At 40.2% G+C, this 17382-nt stretch overlaps 1 protein-coding gene across 3 annotated transcripts in view; it reads left to right on the forward strand.

Annotated features, from left to right (window-relative positions):
• Nucleotides 1–17382, forward strand: part of LOC126235981 (integrin beta-PS-like) — a 251926-nt gene that overhangs the window by 169121 nt on the left and 65423 nt on the right. For all 3 annotated transcript variants that reach the window (XM_049944961.1, XM_049944960.1, XM_049944963.1), the window contains exon 10: nt 13252–13476. In XM_049944961.1, the coding sequence (XP_049800918.1) occupies nt 13252–13476 (225 nt within the window). The remainder of the gene's footprint in view (nt 1–13251; nt 13477–17382) is intronic.

Below are 17382 nucleotides of genomic sequence, written 5' to 3' on the forward strand. Positions count from 1 at the left end.
ATAGTTGCAAAATAATGGCATTGCCTCAGCTTATTCAAAGTTTTTGTATTGTGTGATACTGGGTGTCCAGTGTTACGATATGCTGATTCATTATTGATAGTCACAACTGAATCTGTATGCCCTACTGCCTTCTGAGCTATTGTTTTGGTACAATAATGACTGGTGCTCCCTTCCCCCCCCCCCCCCCCCCCCCTCCTCTCCTCACCCCTCATCAGCCCCATTGGCTGGTACTCTCTTCTGTTATTCCATCACAGAGATGTTGGTTTACAAATTCCTCCATCACTGGTTTCAGGTAATGTGGAATCTGTCATGGCTTCCTATACACTGGCAGTTCCCAGTGGGAATTCTCTGCTGCATAAGTGGCCTAGTTGGAAATGGTCTTGGAAGGTTGAATAATTCTGCATATTCCACTAACAATTTTTCCATTACCTCCCTATCACTTCCGTGCAAATGTGACACTTTCCCTCACAGTGCAGCAAAATTGACAGACTGTTCAGGCTTAGTATACTTAATACTGATTTCTCTATACAACTCTTCTTCCACCGACTTTTCCAAATTGGTTATCAGTGCATGTCATGCTAGCTTTACTGCCGCTGATCCAAAATTATCTACACTGATGGCACTACATGGCTTTGATCAACTTCTCCTATGTATGACAAATTATGGCATACAAAGCACTGTGCTTTATCCAACTCCTTGTTTTCTGCCTAGGGTTCAACTATGCATAACATATTAATTGGAAAATCTGCTTCTTCATCTACTTAGACTAGCATCCCTGCAAATATTGGTGTTTTATCCTCCAAGTCGAGTGAAAGGGAGTGTGCATACAATATAGTTGGCTTCCCCTGACCTAGGAGATTTTCTCAGGTTCAGTTTAGCACCTGCAGATTCGAATTTCTGAAAAACTTTCTTTAAGATTGCCATATGTTCATTCCATGTATTGCTTGCAATCAGAATGTTATCTACATACAAGGTGATGTGCTTCAGTAGATCGTGACCAAAAAACTCTGCCAGTGTTAGAATAAATGCTGACATGGTCTTTTTTAGTGCAAAGGGAAGCATTTGATACTGATAGCACTGCCCTTCATAAAGGAATGTGGTATACAGTCTGCATTCAGGGGCCAACAATGCCTAGTGATATCTGAAGTCAGAGCCAGATTTATAAGTACTTTAGCACCACTAAACTTCTGTAATAATTATTCAGTGTTTTCTGGTTTTTCTCTTTCCCACATGTCTCCTCCTTCTTATCTACACTGAACAATGGGCTGTTGTATTGGCTAGACTCACATTCTATGATTCCTGCACCCAACATCTTTTGCAGCTCCTTTTCATCTGCTGCTTGCAGAATGTGGTATGGGGGCATGAAGTACAGTGTATGAGGCTTTGTTTTTATTTTGTAAGTGGTCCTTTACTTAATTTGTACTTTGCAAAAAAGCATGTTCATAATTTAGCAATAGATTAATAAGCTGCAAAACTGTGATTGCTGGCAATTCTTCAATGAGTTCTGTTAAAAAAATCCTGGAACTTTGTCCAAAAAATTTTTCACATTTAACTTTTACTTATTGCGTATGGACTCCTTCAAACTATGCCCCTCCACAATTGATACACCACTCCCAATGATTTTTTCACTTGTGGAAGCAGTCTTGGTATGCCTCTTGCTGGATCATGCAAACCACCATCTGTGAATTTTCTTGTATCTCATCTGTCATAGCAGATCTTCATCCTTTCAATGGGGTTTTCAAATCTGGAAATAAAAAAAAAATAAAAAAAAAAAAAATGCTGGGGCCAGGTCTGGAGAGTATGGAGGATGAGGCAGAACAGTGATTTCATTTTTTGTGCGATAGTTATTCACCAACAGGGAGCAACGTGTGGGTGTGTTCTTGTGATACAAGAGCCATGAACAGTCTCGCCACATTTCAGGCCATCTCCTTCTCACATTTTCTCGCAGGCATCACAACGCATCCTGATAGTACATCAATTACCATTTTGTCTCTGTAGCATGAATTCATGATGAACTAATCCTTTCCTGACCCATTGTGAAGACTGGACCTTGGTCTCAATGTCACAACCCTTGACTCACGAGCTGTGGGATGAACTTGGTGGCGACATGATGCATTCCAAGATGCTATGTCAGGATTTCATGAGATGATGCAACTGAAATATTACATTCTTCTCAATCTCTCGGACAGTCAGTCTTTGATTGGTACATACAATTTCATTGACGTTCCTGGCATGAGCAACATCAGTAGACATTGAAGGGTGTCCTGAACGACGGTCATCTTTAACTTCCGTCTGGCCATTTGTGAACCATGTGAACCATTCGTAGTACTGAGTACAGCTTAACCACTCATCACTTGCATCATTTGGTGTGCCTCTGTAAAGGTTTTCTTGAGTTTCATTTAAAATGTAATGCAGACACATTGCTTCTCTAACTCTGCCATCTCGGAATTCACAAACTGTGTGACACAAAGTTTTATTCAATGCAGCACTGAACAATAACTAACTGATGTACAATGATGAAACTTCTGGCAGTTACACATTAAACACAGGTGTGTGCAGGGATGCCAAATGTGTTTTGCTCAAACATACCATTGCTGTGAAATTTTTTATTCTGCTCTTCCTCTTGTTTCTCTACCATTGCATAATAGATATATATGAACCCTCTTTCATTACCACTGGCTGCATTCATATTCTCTCTCTATCTCCATGCCACATTGTTGTTTCATTTCTCTGATAATCTATTTATACCTTACATCCTGTTAATCAGTCTGATCCCATTATCAACTCATCCGGCAAGTTAGGTGCTACTACAGCATCCATTCTAAACCTGTCCTCTTTGATCTTCACTTCCAAATATGCTTTGCATATTATTCAAATGCTCCCTTTACCTTAAAACCACTAACACACTAAGTAATTCCAAGTCCATCTTCAACAGCTCTTCCTATTAGTTCTTAGCAGTTCCACAGATCTGAGACCCAGAGTCCACCACCACTTTTTCTTTCTATATACTTCTGCAATGATTAATCAGAGTCACTGCTTTGCCTTCAACCATCCCTTCTCCTTTGTCTATCAGATCTTGTGGTTCATCTCTAATATAGCTGTTCATATTGCATATGTCCCTCGCATTTTGTTTATTTCCATTGGCCCTACATCATTTGTTCCAGTGTGGTGTTCAACCAGAACTAATGCGAGTTTCCCACAACATTATTTCTTGGCATATTTATTCATATGTCTCTTGCTGCCATTCTACATAATCTCTTGTATGAAAGCACACCCCTTCACCTGTGGTTGTTATGTTTTGTGGTTGTGCGTTTGTGTATGGCTCTCCTGAGTCATTTTCTCTTTCTTCCCATCTCCCTCCTCTTTACTGCCCACAATTAAGTGAGCCATAATTGTTTTGCACACAATCATGGCGGTAATTCTTCCATATTCCACTTACTCCACTGGTCCTCTCTTTTGCTTCTGCTGTTTCTTTCCTCTTTCAGTCTGGACAAATGTTTGTCACACCTGCTGTACAATTTCAGCTGTCATGCCAATCAGATGACAGCGAACTTCATGCACAGCCATTGCAACACCCAGTGTTGATTGTGTCATTCCAAGTACTGTTTTCTCTCTAATTTTGAAAGCTGCCATCCCTTCCATACCAAAAAACCCTCCCATACTGCCTGACCACCCAGAGATGGCGTATGTGCAGGGACAAGAACTCCCTTGCTCTGTAAGCTGAAGGTCACACAAAGGCTTTCAAGGACAGGTGCTATCCCTCAGACCTAGTCTAGAAACAGATTTCTTGTGCTGTATCCCCATACATGGCCAATCCACCAACCACCCCCAAGAACCAACTACAAAGGAGCACTCCTTTATCATCCAATAACACACTGGTCTGGAACAACAGAACCACATCCTTCATCAGGGATTTGATTATCTATATTGCATCCTGGAATGAGGGTCATTCTATTTGAGGTTAATCCCACCCCTGCTAAAGTGATGTTCCATCACCCACCTAACATCTTAGTTCATCCCTACATCACTCTGAATCCCAACTTCTTGCCATGGGGATCATATCCTTCAGGAAGACCCAGGTGTGAAACCTACCCAATCCACCCATCCAGCACTTGCTATTCCATTCGTATCAAAGCCTTATCCTATCCAATCAAATGTCAGACGACTTTTCAAAACTAGCCATGTCATATACCAGCTCTGCTACAATCATTGCACAACTTTTTATATTGGTATGATTACCAACTGGTCACTAGGATGAACAGCCACTGCCAAACTGTGGCGAAGAGCAAAGTGGACCACCTTGTGGCACAACACACAGCTGAACATAACATGCTTGATTTCAGTTGCTGCTTCACAACCGAGGCCATCTGGATCTTCCCATCTCCCACTAGCTTTTCTGAATTGCACAAATGGGAGTTATCCTTGTAACACAGTCTTCAGTCCCAAAATTTTTCCAGGCCTCAATGTACCATAACATACAGTGCCCACGTCCTCCATCGAGCAGTTTCTGCCCCCCGTGTCCTATCATCACCTCTCACTTCACGTCCACTCAACTTCATTGTGCACCACTGCCAAGCTTTTCCTCTCTCTGCTCCTCTTATTTCCAAGGTTGGGAGGATAATTACAGTCAGTGAAGGCTTCAGTGAGACCCTTGGTATATTTTGAGAGGAACTGGTCGTCATTGCAGATGCGACGAGCATGGATGGCTAGGCTGTATAGAAGGGACTTCTTGGTATGGAATGGGTGAAAGCTCTCGAAGTGGAGGTATCACTGGTGATTAGTAGGTTTGATATGGACGGAGGTACTGATGTAGCCATCTTTGAGGTGGAGGTCAACAGCTAGGAAGGTGGCTTGCTGGGTTGAGTAGGACCAGGTGAAGCAAATGGGGGAGAAGTTGTTGAGGTTCTGGAGGAATGCAGACAGGGTGTCCTCACCTACAATCCAGGTAGCTAAGATGTCATCAATGATTGTGAACCAGGTGAAGGGTCTAGGATTCTGGGCTTTTAGGAAGAATTCCTCTAGATGTCCCATGAATAGGTTGGCAAAGTATGGTGCTATGCAGGTGCCCGTAGCCATACCGAGATTTGTAAGGAGAAGGAATTGCGGATGAGGATATAGTTGGTAATGGCATCAAGGAAGGAGGTTGTTGGTTTGGAATCCATGAGCACTGGGAAAGGTAGTGTTCAATAGCAATAATGCCATGGTCATTAGGAATGTTAGAGTACAGGGAGTTGGCATCAATAGTGATGATCAGGGCACTGTGTGGTCAGGAACTGTGGAGACTCGGTGGAGGAAATGGTTGGTATCTTTTGTATATGAGGGTAGGTTGCAGGTAATAGGTTGAAGGTGTTGGTCAACAAGAGCAGAGCAGAGCCGAGCAGAGCAATTGCATAAATATTCATTCAGATCTTGATAAGATTTCAAAGCAGTCCAAAGATTGGCAAATTGCCTATGTCTCCGCAATATCCTTTCTTTCAGGAGCGCTAGTCCTGCAAGGTTCACAGGAGAGCTTCTGTAAAGTTTGAAAGGTAAGAGACAAGGTACTGGCAGAAGTAAAGCTGTGAGGATGGGGCGTGATTCATGCTTGGGTAGCTCAGATGGTAGAGCACTTGCCCGCGAAAGGCAAAGGTCCCAGCACACAGTTTTAATCTGCCAGGAAGTTTCATGTCAGCGCACACTCCGCTGCAGAGTGAAAATCTCATTCTGGGAATATTCACACCTATCAGCATCTCATTTATTTGGAATTCTTGAAATGTGAGGAGAACTTGCACAACAGATGCATTAGTTTTGTGGTGGTTAGTCTACACAAGGATCATAGGGAATGTCATCTACTCCAAGTGTCTTGTTTCAGCTTAAGTCTTTTAGTGCTTCATCAAATTCTTCTCACAGTATCACACCTCAGTCTCATAACATCCAATTCTTCTCCCTTTTTCACAATATTGCCTTCATATTTCTATCCTTTGTATGTCTCTTCTATAGATTTATTCTACCTTGCAGTACCATCAAAGAAAAGCACAGACAGTAGCTATCACTTCAATATGTGTTCAACACTCTAAGTTAAAGAAGAAACAATTCTTTCTTTTGCAATGAATTACCAGTATAATAGGGTGTACCTCAGGACACAATTCGAGGACCTCTACTCTTGTTGGTTTATGTAGACAATTCTCTTGAATATTTGAGTACCAAAAAACCATCCTATTTCCCAATGACACCAGCATATTGTTCACTGGATCCAGCCCAGAAACACTACACTCAGTAGTAGGAAGTTCTATAAAAAGACGTTCAGTGTAGTTCACCAGAAACAAACTCATTGTAAATACTAGAAAAACCATATGTGTCAACTTTCATTTATTTCAACCATCAAGGCAAATGTTCCTTCAAGAAACACTAAAAAATGGTCCTCTAGGAAATACAACTACTTCATAAATTTTTGGGATTATGGGTTGCAACGTACCGGTGGAAAGAGGAATAGAATGAGTTAAGCAAAGATCGCATTTTACTATCCCAGATGAGACAAACCACATGTGACCTACTGGGAAAGAATATGATGAAGACTAGTATTGGGAAATGTATGGCTCAGATTAGATATTTGACTTAGTATTGTCATAGAGGTTGAGCAACAGACATCAGCTTTAACAGCCTGCAGCAGTTTGTCTGCATAATATACATCAATTGCCGTTGATCTTACAGCCTAAATTACCAGACATTGGCAAGTCATTGTGAATAATAAATAATAATATATAGTGCAACTTGTGTTAAATAAAATAAATGATATCAGGTGACGTCGCAATTAAATAACGTTGTCAATCAAGAAGATTTTAACTGAAATGATTGGTTTAGTCATTCAGCAGCACTTTGAAATAATTAAAGCTGTGTGATGAAGCAAGCTGGGATATTTTTAATTCCCCTCTTGTTTTGCCATTTGCCTCCTTAAATTCATTTTTTCACTTTCTACAATATACCATTAACGAACGTGAATATAGTCTGTATTTTCAAAAAAGAGATAGGTTGGTCCTCAGTTCTAAAGGATTTAACACCAGATCTCATTTTGTGCTTAGTTTTATGTATCTAATTGATTTTCTAATTTATTTTGACTATTCCTAGTCAGTATTGTTTGTTACAGGGTGAAATCAGTAATTGTTTCGTAACTTAAATTCTATTGTTGACATATAAACAAATATAAGTTCTGTAATAATTGTAAACATTTGGAAGACGAAATGCTAGTAATCTTAAAGTATCTGTTTGGCTCTATTCAGAAACATGTTAGCAAAACCACCCCTTAGTTAATTCCAAAGTAATTAACAGTTTTGTCCAAAGTATTGTTTGCATAACTACACTCCTGGAAATGGAAAAAAGAACACATTGACACCGGTGTGTCAGACCCACCATACTTGCTCCGGACACTGCGAGAGTGCTGTACAAGCAATGATCACACGCACGGCACAGCGGACACACCAGGAACCGCGGTGTTGGCTGTCGAATGGCGCTAGCTGCGCAGCATTTGTGCACCGCCGCCGTCAGTGTCAGCCAGTTTGCCGTGGCATACAGAGCTCCATCGCAGTCTTTAACACTGGTAGCATGCCGCGACAGCGTGGACGTGAACCGTATGTGCAGTTGACGGACTTTGAGCGAGGGCGTATAGTGGGCATGCGGGAGGCCGGGTGGACGTACCACCGAATTGCTCAACACGTGGGGCGTGAGGTCTCCACAGTACATCGATGTTGTCGCCAGTGGTCGGCGGAAGGTGCACGTGCCCGTCGACCTGGGACCAGACCGCAGCGATGCACGGATGCACGCCAAGACCGTAGGATCCTACGCAGTGCCGTAGGGGACCGCACCGCCACTTCCCAGCAAATTAGGGACACTGTTGCTCCTGGGGTATCGGCGAGGACCATTCGCAACCGTCTCCATGAAGCTGGGCTACGGTCCCGCACACCGTTAGGCCATCTTCCGCTCATGCCCCAACATCGTGCAGCCCGCCTCCAGTGGTGTCGCGACAGGCGTGAATGGAGGGACGAATGGAGACGTGTCGTCTTCAGCGATGAGAGTCGCTTCTGCCTTGGTGCCAATGATGGTCGTATGCGTGTTTGGCGCCGTGCAGGTGAGCGCCACAATCAGGACTGCATACGACCGAGGCACACAGGGCCAACACCCGGCATCATGGTGTGGGGAGCGATCTCCTACACTGGCCGTACACCACTGGTGATCGTCGAGGGGACACTGAATAGTGCACGGTACATCCAAACCGTCATCGAACCCATCGTTCTACCATTCCTAGACCGGCAAGGGAACTTGCTGTTCCAACAGGACAATGCACGTCCGCATGTATCCCGTGCCACCCAACGTGCTCTAGAAGGTGTAAGTCAACTACCCTGGCCAGCAAGATCTCCGGATCTGTCCCCCATTGAGCATGTTTGGGACTGGATGAAGCGTCGTCTCACGCGGTCTGCACGTCCAGCACGAACACTGGTCCAACTGAGGCGCCAGGTGGAAATGGCATGGCAAGCCGTTCCACAGGACTACATCCAGCATCTCTACGATCGTCTCCATGGGAGAATAGCAGCCTGCATTGCTGCGAAAGGTGGATATACACTGTACTAGTGCCGACATTGTGCATGCTCTGTTGCCTGTGTCTATGTGCCTGTGGTTCTGTCAGTGTGATCATGTGATGTATCTGACCCCAGGAATGTGTCAATAAAGTTTCCCCTTCCTGGGACAATGAATTTACGGTGTTCTTATTTCAATTTCCAGGAGTGTATATTTGTTAATTTCATGATTTAAACAAGTAATTCAACCTAAACCTCATAGTAGAAGAAACTGCTAAAAAGAACCAATTTTTTGTAGTCAGTTAATTTAATAAAGTAAGTTTTAGTTGTAATTTCTGTAAATTAAACTTTGAACAATGTGTAGCTTCAGCACCTACTATTGTGATGATATATAAGGACCCGATTTTTGGTCATGAGACAGTCAGTCCACGGCCAAGTTTCAGACAAGAAACCTGTACTGGTTATTACAACAACAATGCTTCAGATTAACCGTGGAATAAGTGTTAAACAATTAGGCTGTATGTAAAAACAGTGAAAATGTCTGCTCCATATGTACCTGATTATTCTTCAAGAACTGTGAACTTGGTGGTTAGTTTTTACTGCTTGTAGATGTTCAACAAGAAACTATTGTAGCAGTATGTGGAGTTTCACCTGAAAACTATTAATGAGGCTAATGGAAAGTTTAAACAATAGTGCACTGGCCATACACAGTTAACTGTGTATTATTAGGGGGCTGTGCAAAGTGAAAATTAAAGTACTGTAAAATGTATCTGTGTATCTACCAGTTGCATCATTTAAAGTAGTCAGTGTCTGAATCCACAACCCATTTTTCAGCCAGTGTAGCAATGCAGTACGTCAATACTGAGGACAACAATCAGCAACTGAATAAAATTAAAGCAGGTGAAACCACCACAGGTGGTGGTCCTACATAATCATTTAAATAATTCATAATAAGATAAATTCCATAATAAAGCTTACCATTGTGTATTAATGTGAAAATGTATGAAGTCTCCCAATACCCCATCATAGACCTCAACTCGACAGCATGTCTCAATTCCTGAATGTTGACTAAGTCTCACATCATATGAATATTTTCAGAGTTCCATCATTTGTTATGGTATCTAGTGTGATCACATGTTACACAAGTGAAACCATCACTTTAAAATGCTCTTATGACTTCCAAAACATAGCTGTTTTTTTTCCTGCCAATAGGATGTGCAACCACATACAGGTCCATGACAATGGGCTACAGTCTGTCTCCCTTCCAACTTACAGTCTTTCTTAAATCTAATGCTTAATAAAATGGAATGCTTAGTAAAAGGGATTGCTTAATAATGGACCACCACACTTTCCCTTATACTATTACAGTAAAAGTATTAACATTGTGTAAAAGTTCAGTTCTTTCTGGTTTGAACAGTACCAGATAACATATGTTACATTCAATAATTCCATATAAATAATTAATTGTTTACTTCCACACAGAACAGTATTAAAGAAATAATCAACAGCTAGATTGCATGGATGATTGATGATGAAAATATAAAGCTGAACTCAGTGTTCATGTGGTAGACATGATGATCTGACACTGGTATGCACTACATCTATGTTTTAACTTAACACTAGGTTGATTCTACTCTGTAGCATTCATGACTGATAACTAGAATGCAGTGTTACAGTTCAATACAATGTCTGTCAAGATCATGTGTAGTGCTTACTCGTGATTAACTTTAGATAGTTCTCAATTGGTTTGCTTGCATTCAAAAGCTAATTTCTGTATTATTAGAGATATCACAGATATCAGTATTTCGATGAAAGCATTGTAACTGCTTGGTGACCTTGGTGTACTCAGATTAGTTCTACAGAGAGTGGTTGCATTACTATTGTATGTTTAATATTTGGATATTCCTTCACTTTTAAAAATAACAGAAGTTAGCTCTGGCCAAGCATCTTGTCCTTCAGTGCCTCCTTAATGGGCAAGGAATTGCCTGTCTGCTACCTACACAGGCCAGTTGTTTGTATCAAATTGCTAACCACCACTGGATTAGAAATTTTCCAGTGCCACTCAAGCTGGTGGCCAGACCATCACTGTCACAGCTGAACAGTACATTTGTGCTCTCAAGAGTGTAGCATCTTAACTTAGCTGGCTGGGCCTTCTACAGCATATGTGTTATGTTACTGGGTTCGACAGGGCTTTAAATAGGAAACACATGTAAATAACTTATCATAGAAGCTCTCATCCATGTGATACAGTCTAAGAATATTGTATTTTACAGCAAGCAGAACACCTGCACACAGTTCTGCTCCCTGTTCTGATATGGGATCATTTTTTGAGCACACAGTGAATGACAGTATAAATGTTTTTAGAATTCAAAAATGAGCTCTAATAATAAGTTGTGGCCTTAGAAAAATTGAGCCCTGTAAATTTTTCTTTGCTGAAAGTGGTGTTCTGAATGTTACAAGCCAATTCGTTTATGAAAATATTTTGTTATCTGGGGACTATATCTTGATCAATAATGTACAAAACTGTTATATGAGAATATCAGATATACACTAAACGCATTACAGAAAAACATTCTATCAGGGGAGCATTCTTAACATTGGTGTCATATTACACGAAAGATACTAGAGGAAGTAAAAATCGCTAGATATTCAATATTTAAAATGAAATCAAAGGCATGTCTCATAAAGTGCTGTTTCTATTCTGCAAAAGAATTTCTGAATATGTAAAAATAAATGTTACCTGAACAGTTACTGATAGACAGTAAGAATGGTTATCTATTTTTAATATGCTTACTTATTTTGCTGGTATATATATTACTATATCTTTATTTTGGCTTGTCCTTAAGCAGTTACTGATACACTGATAAACTAATCTGGGCTGCCAGAGTTGGTGGTCAACTATGCATGAGTCATGCTTGTTTGTGTGTATAAGTTATGTTCATGTTCGTTTCTCTTTTGCTGATGAAGGATATGGCCGAAAGCTATTTGTCTTTTTTAATTGCACCCATCTGCAACTTAATGTGTCTTCTTTACAGTAAGTAGCAATCTGTCTTTTCCTCCATTGTTGATAAACTATAAGAATATATACCTACTCACTATCACATCTTTTTTTCTAATACTAAACACAGTGCATTTCAAAGTTTTTACATCAAAAATCTAAGGCTGATATATCAAATCATGGTGAACAACTTTTCTTAGAGACAAAATGTTTGCTGATGCTTCCCAGTAACACAGGGTGTCCTTTTTAGCCATTACACCCATGAGAACCAGCAGAGTGTAGGCATTATATGACTCCCATATGCCTTGTGTGTTGCCTACAATCCAGTCACCAGCTTGGTGTGAAGACAATAGGGCCAGCATAAGTGAAGTTCCTGATTCACTTCTAAAATGTCTTTCTTCACTTAGAGGCAGCTATTTCTAAGGTTTTCTTGTTGAAAATCACTCAATCTATTTACTGGATTAGGTGGTACACAGCACACATGGTTAACAGATCTTTCTAATTCAGTGCAGTCTCATTTTCCCAGGGTGGATGAATGATAAAGAATGCCTATAATTGCCAGTAAGCATCGGCGAACATTTGGTCTACAACAAATATGTTCCTTATGACATGATCTTTTACTCCTAGACAGTTGATGCGAAGTCCTTGAAACACTTTGTGTAACTGCGTCCTTATTCTGATGTGTCTAATGTCATTTGTACAGTTTGTGTTGCATGATGAAACTGGACAAATAAAACATCAATAAAAAAGCTTTCCCTTCCTTGCATTTTATTTGTTTGTCATCTGAACTCTTGCAAATGTCTGATCCCATTTTATCCAATGTTCTTTATTTTTCCTATATGCTGCATCTATATTTCATGTAGTCACACATGCTTCTACACACAGCTTAGCATTTCTCTTCTAGCCACTTCTGCTTTTCAATTTTACAGTTTTTGTCAATCTGATGTTTGAGATGTCTGTATTCCTGCAGTGTTTTCATATATTTTCTGTTCATAAATTAAATTTAATACCTGATATGTTAGTCAAGGTTTCCTATAGGGTTTCATCTCTTTTCCTAGGTTTTTATTTGGTGCCTTTGCTGTTTCACATCTCAAAGCAACCCTTTTATCTTCTGCTGTATGTCTTTCAAAAATTTCAGTCACTTTTTGCAACATCATTGTGTATTCAATAGAGGATAGATAATGATATGCATAGATATTCCATTGCTGTGAGGAGAACCGCTGTTAGTAATCTGATGGTTCATTCATTAAAAATTACTTAAAAATTTACATGTGCTCAAAGCAGCCAAACTCTGTGTTATATTTGACAGTGAGTAAATGAATGCATAAATAAAAGATACCATTCATACATAAAGATAATTTTACACAAGATAAGGAAGAGCAAGAGCTTGAAAGCTAATGTTAACTGTGTTCTAGTGCATTTTTCTGTACTTCATGCACTAGTAATTTGTAGGAAAGTAGTTGCTTTTCTCTTATTTTATGTATCTTTACATCTAGGAATTTCCATTATTGTTATAATAATCTAAAATCATCAATTTTTATTTATCTATAATGCATTTGGAAATATATGTAAAATTTTTTCTGCATTCTTATCATCAATGCTTACAGTTCATAACACATGCCATCTACCTTACATTTGCTTCTGGGAGCTGTATTACAGAGGTGGATGCAAATGTTCAATATGCATTTCCTCTCATATTTTTTCCAGCCAAAAGGATCCCCTGATGCCTGTAATAATGGTGGAAGACTAGAATGTGGAATATGTGTATGTGAGTCTTCTCGATCTGGGAAACGCTGTGAATGTCAAAGGAACAGTACCGCAGCAGTAGATCAAAGTGACTGCTACTCAAATGTAACAGGTCTTTTGTGCTCAGGTGCTGGCATATGTAAATGTGGAATTTGTGAATGCAAGACCAGGAAAGATCCATCTGAGGTAAGACTTAAATTTCACAGTGCCTGAAATCTATCACGACAAGTAAATTTTGTAATGAAGATTTTGAATACCATGTCACCTTCATGGCTCATATGACCACATCTCAGTTACTAAATAGTTTTCAGACCATGATAAGAACAGATATTTTCTTTATTAACTTAAATAATTTTTACAATTAAAAAAGACTAATATTGAATGGCAGTTATGTCTTTTTTTAATGCATGTACTTAGGTGACAAATGTCATGGGATAGTGATATGCACATATACAAATTGTGGTAGTGTCAATACACAAGGTTTTAAAGGACAGTGCATTTACAGAACTGTAATTTGTACTCAGGTGATCCATGTGAAAAGGTTTCTGATGCGATTGTGGCTGTACAATGGGAATTAACTGACTTTAAATGTGGAATGGTAGTTGGAGCTAGATTTATTGGGCATTCAATTTTGAAATTGTTTTGGGTATTCAATATTCTGAGAGTGTACCAACAATACCAGATTTCTAGCATTACCTCTCACAATGGACAATGCAGTTGCCGATGACCTTCACTTAATGTCTGAGAGCAGCGGTGTTTGTGTATAGTTGTGAGTGCTAACAAACAAGTAACACTTTGTGAAATAACTGCAGAAACCAGTGTGGGATGTACAGTGAATGAATCTGTTAGGACAGTGCAGCAGAATTAGATGTTAAAAGACTATGGAAGCATGTGACTGACACGAGCACCTTTGCTAACAGCACTACATTGCCTGCAGTGCCTCTCCTGGGCTCATGACGATATCAGTTGGACCCTGGGTGACTGTAAAACTGTGGCCTGGCCAGATGAGTCCTTATTTCAGTTGGTAAGAGCTAATGGTTGGGTTCAAGTGTGGTGCAACCCCACAAAATCATGGACCCAAGTTGTCAGCAAGGCATCATGCAAGCTGGTGATGGGTCCACAATTATGTGGGCTGTGTTTACATGGAATGGACTGAATCCTCTGGTCCAACTGAACTGATCACTGACTGGAAATGGTTATGTTCGGCTACTTGGAGACCATTTGCAGCCATTTGTGGGCTTCATATTCCCAAACAATGATGGAATTTTCATGGGTGACAATGTACCACATCAGCCCACCACAATTGTTCATGATTGATTTGAAGAACATACTGGACAATTTGAGCAAATCATTTGGCCATCTAGGTCTCCCGACATGGATCCCTTCAAATATTTATGGGAGATAACTGAGAGGTCAGTTCATGCACAAAACCCTGCACTGGTAAAACTTCTTCAGTTATGGATGGCTATAGAGGTTATAAAGCTCAATATTTATACAGGAGTCTTCCAAGAGTTGTTGTGTCCAAGTCATGTTGAGTTGCTGCACTATGCCAGGCAAAAGAAATTTGACACAATATTTGGAGGTATCCCATGATTCTTGGCACCTCAGTGTGATTGAAAATTGACTGTCTGAGGAAGATTGCCAACTTTGTGATTATGTTGATGCAGTCAATGATAGAGACTGTAGAAGCTTCTGTCCATATGTTTGATAATAATTCTGTCATTAGCTGCTCACTTTACATATGCAAGAAACAAATATAAGCAACTGGCTGTAATTATACAGTTTGTATTTTTGTATAATGTGTTTAAGGGTCTGACTAGCTTACTTGACTAATCTGTTGTTTAAGATTCTGTAATTTAACACTGGTTAGTGACACTGACTTATACCAGTGGCATATTAAATAAATGCTTAAGGTTTATATTTACATTAAATTAATGCCACTTTACATTTGCTCATTTACATGTTGTATACTTTCTGTTACCATCATGAGGTGTTGAGAAGTCAACAGGAACATTGCTAGCTTTTGGACAAATTCTTCTTCAGAGCTAAAGAGATCACATATGGAAATGTGCACCTGCTCAACTACATTGTCCTGGCGTTGCACTAGGCTGGGGTGAGGGGTCATGTCGTGTCAGTTGGAGTGGGAAAGATGGAGAGAGGAGACAGCCAGCTGGAGGGAGGGCTGGGCAACAGTGGCTGATGGCTGCCAGGGAGGGGTAGCAGTTATATGGGTCACAGTTGTGTCACTGGTGAGTTCATTCCTGCCACAGATTTGTGCACAGTGTACAATGACATTGAGGATTGGTCAGAGAGGGTAAGAGAGAACAGAGGAAGAGGGACACTGTGGAGAGGAATATGTGAGGGCAGGATGAGTGAAGTTAGGTTCATAGGGTAAGGGTTGAGATGTGTCTGAGGCAGGGGCAAGACTGGGCCCAGAAGGACTGCAGGATCCAAGGATTTGTTGCAAAGGCAAAGCCTAAGAGGGTGGGCTGAAAGATAATGCACACATGCTTGTAGAACACAAACAAATACAATTAGGATGATTGGGCGAAAATGACATTAAAGTATAATTCTTAAGATTCAAAAGCATAAATTTATTTTTCAACATAGTCACCATTAAAACTAACACGTTTCTCCCAATGTGTGTTTTTTTCATTGAATCACTGAAAAATTCTTTCAAATTTTCTCAAAACCGGGACTTGACAGCTGCCCTCACCTCATTGTCTGAGGTGTAATGTCTTTCTTGAGTAGAGGAAAACAATAAAAATCACAAGGTGCAAGATCAGGGGAGTAAGGAGAGTGTGGAATTGGTTCAATCTTCAGGTTTCACATAACCTCTTCAGTTACGCATAAGATGTGTTGACAAGTGCTGTCATTCTGCAAGATTATTGGCACAAGCCCCTAACACAGCAAACACAATGTTGGAGATGTTTTTGAGTCTCTAGATACTAAGAAGAATTTGCCATTCCCCCTCCCATGCCAGATAATGAGTTACATAAATTTGTTAAGCATCCCAAAAAACATTCAAAAGCATTTTTTGGAGGTGACTGTGCTTTGAACTTCTTCATATAAGCAGAAAATAGATGATATTCAGTGCTCTGTCTTTTATCTTCTGGATCATAATGATGGATCCTTGACTTGTTTGCCATTGCAGTATTTAAAAGGAAGTCATCTCCTTTGTCATTATATCACTACAAATGTTACTCACAGCATTCCAATCATTGCCATTTGTTCTCATCTTTTAGATGGCATGGCATGGCATGGCACAGATTTTATGGTATCCTAATTGTTCAGTAACATTTCTGACACATTCCTTGGATGTTTGGATGTTCCAATATGGCACGTGATATGCTTTTGAGTGATTTGACGGCTATATTGAATCAAGCCGTCCATGAGTTTTTGATGTTTACTCTCTATGGTAGTGATCAAATGTCCACTGCATATTTCACCAACAGTTATGGCTTTTCCAGGCTCACAACCATGAAATTTTGTTACTGATTGAGTCACAGTAGACCTGGCAATAGCATCATCAACTAACAGCCTTTAAATGATGATGAGTCTCGGTCAGAGTCATGTTTTCATCAATTAAAGATTTGATAACACCACACTGTTAAACATGCATTAATGCAAAAAACTAGAAAATGTCTCCATAGTTCCTCTACTCAAAATATGCAGGATGATTGCAACACATTCAAACTGACACATGCAACCTGGCACATTCCTCAAAGTTATTTAGGTCATGTTATACAAGCATTTGTGCATTACTTTTCAGCCTACCCTCATATCTACATAATTCAGAGAAGTTGTTGGAGGGAAGGATCCAGAAGGCATGGATTGTGTACCAGTCATTCAGTCAGGCATGTTGTTTTCAGCAGCATGTTTCACCACTGAGTGGTCAACTCTACTACTGGTCACAGTTTGGCAGTGGTTATTCATTTTGGTGGACAGCTGGTTGGTGGCCATACTCACATAAAATACTGTGGAGAAGTTACAGCAGAGCTGGTATATTATAGGACTGTTTTCACTGATGGCCCTAATTGTGAAAGGATAGGTTATGCCTGCTACAGGCCTGGAGTAAGGTGTGCTGGGTGA

This window comes from Schistocerca nitens, chromosome 2, assembly GCF_023898315.1.
Source record: "Schistocerca nitens isolate TAMUIC-IGC-003100 chromosome 2, iqSchNite1.1, whole genome shotgun sequence".
In the NCBI taxonomy this organism is placed as follows: domain Eukaryota; kingdom Metazoa; phylum Arthropoda; class Insecta; order Orthoptera; family Acrididae; genus Schistocerca; species Schistocerca nitens.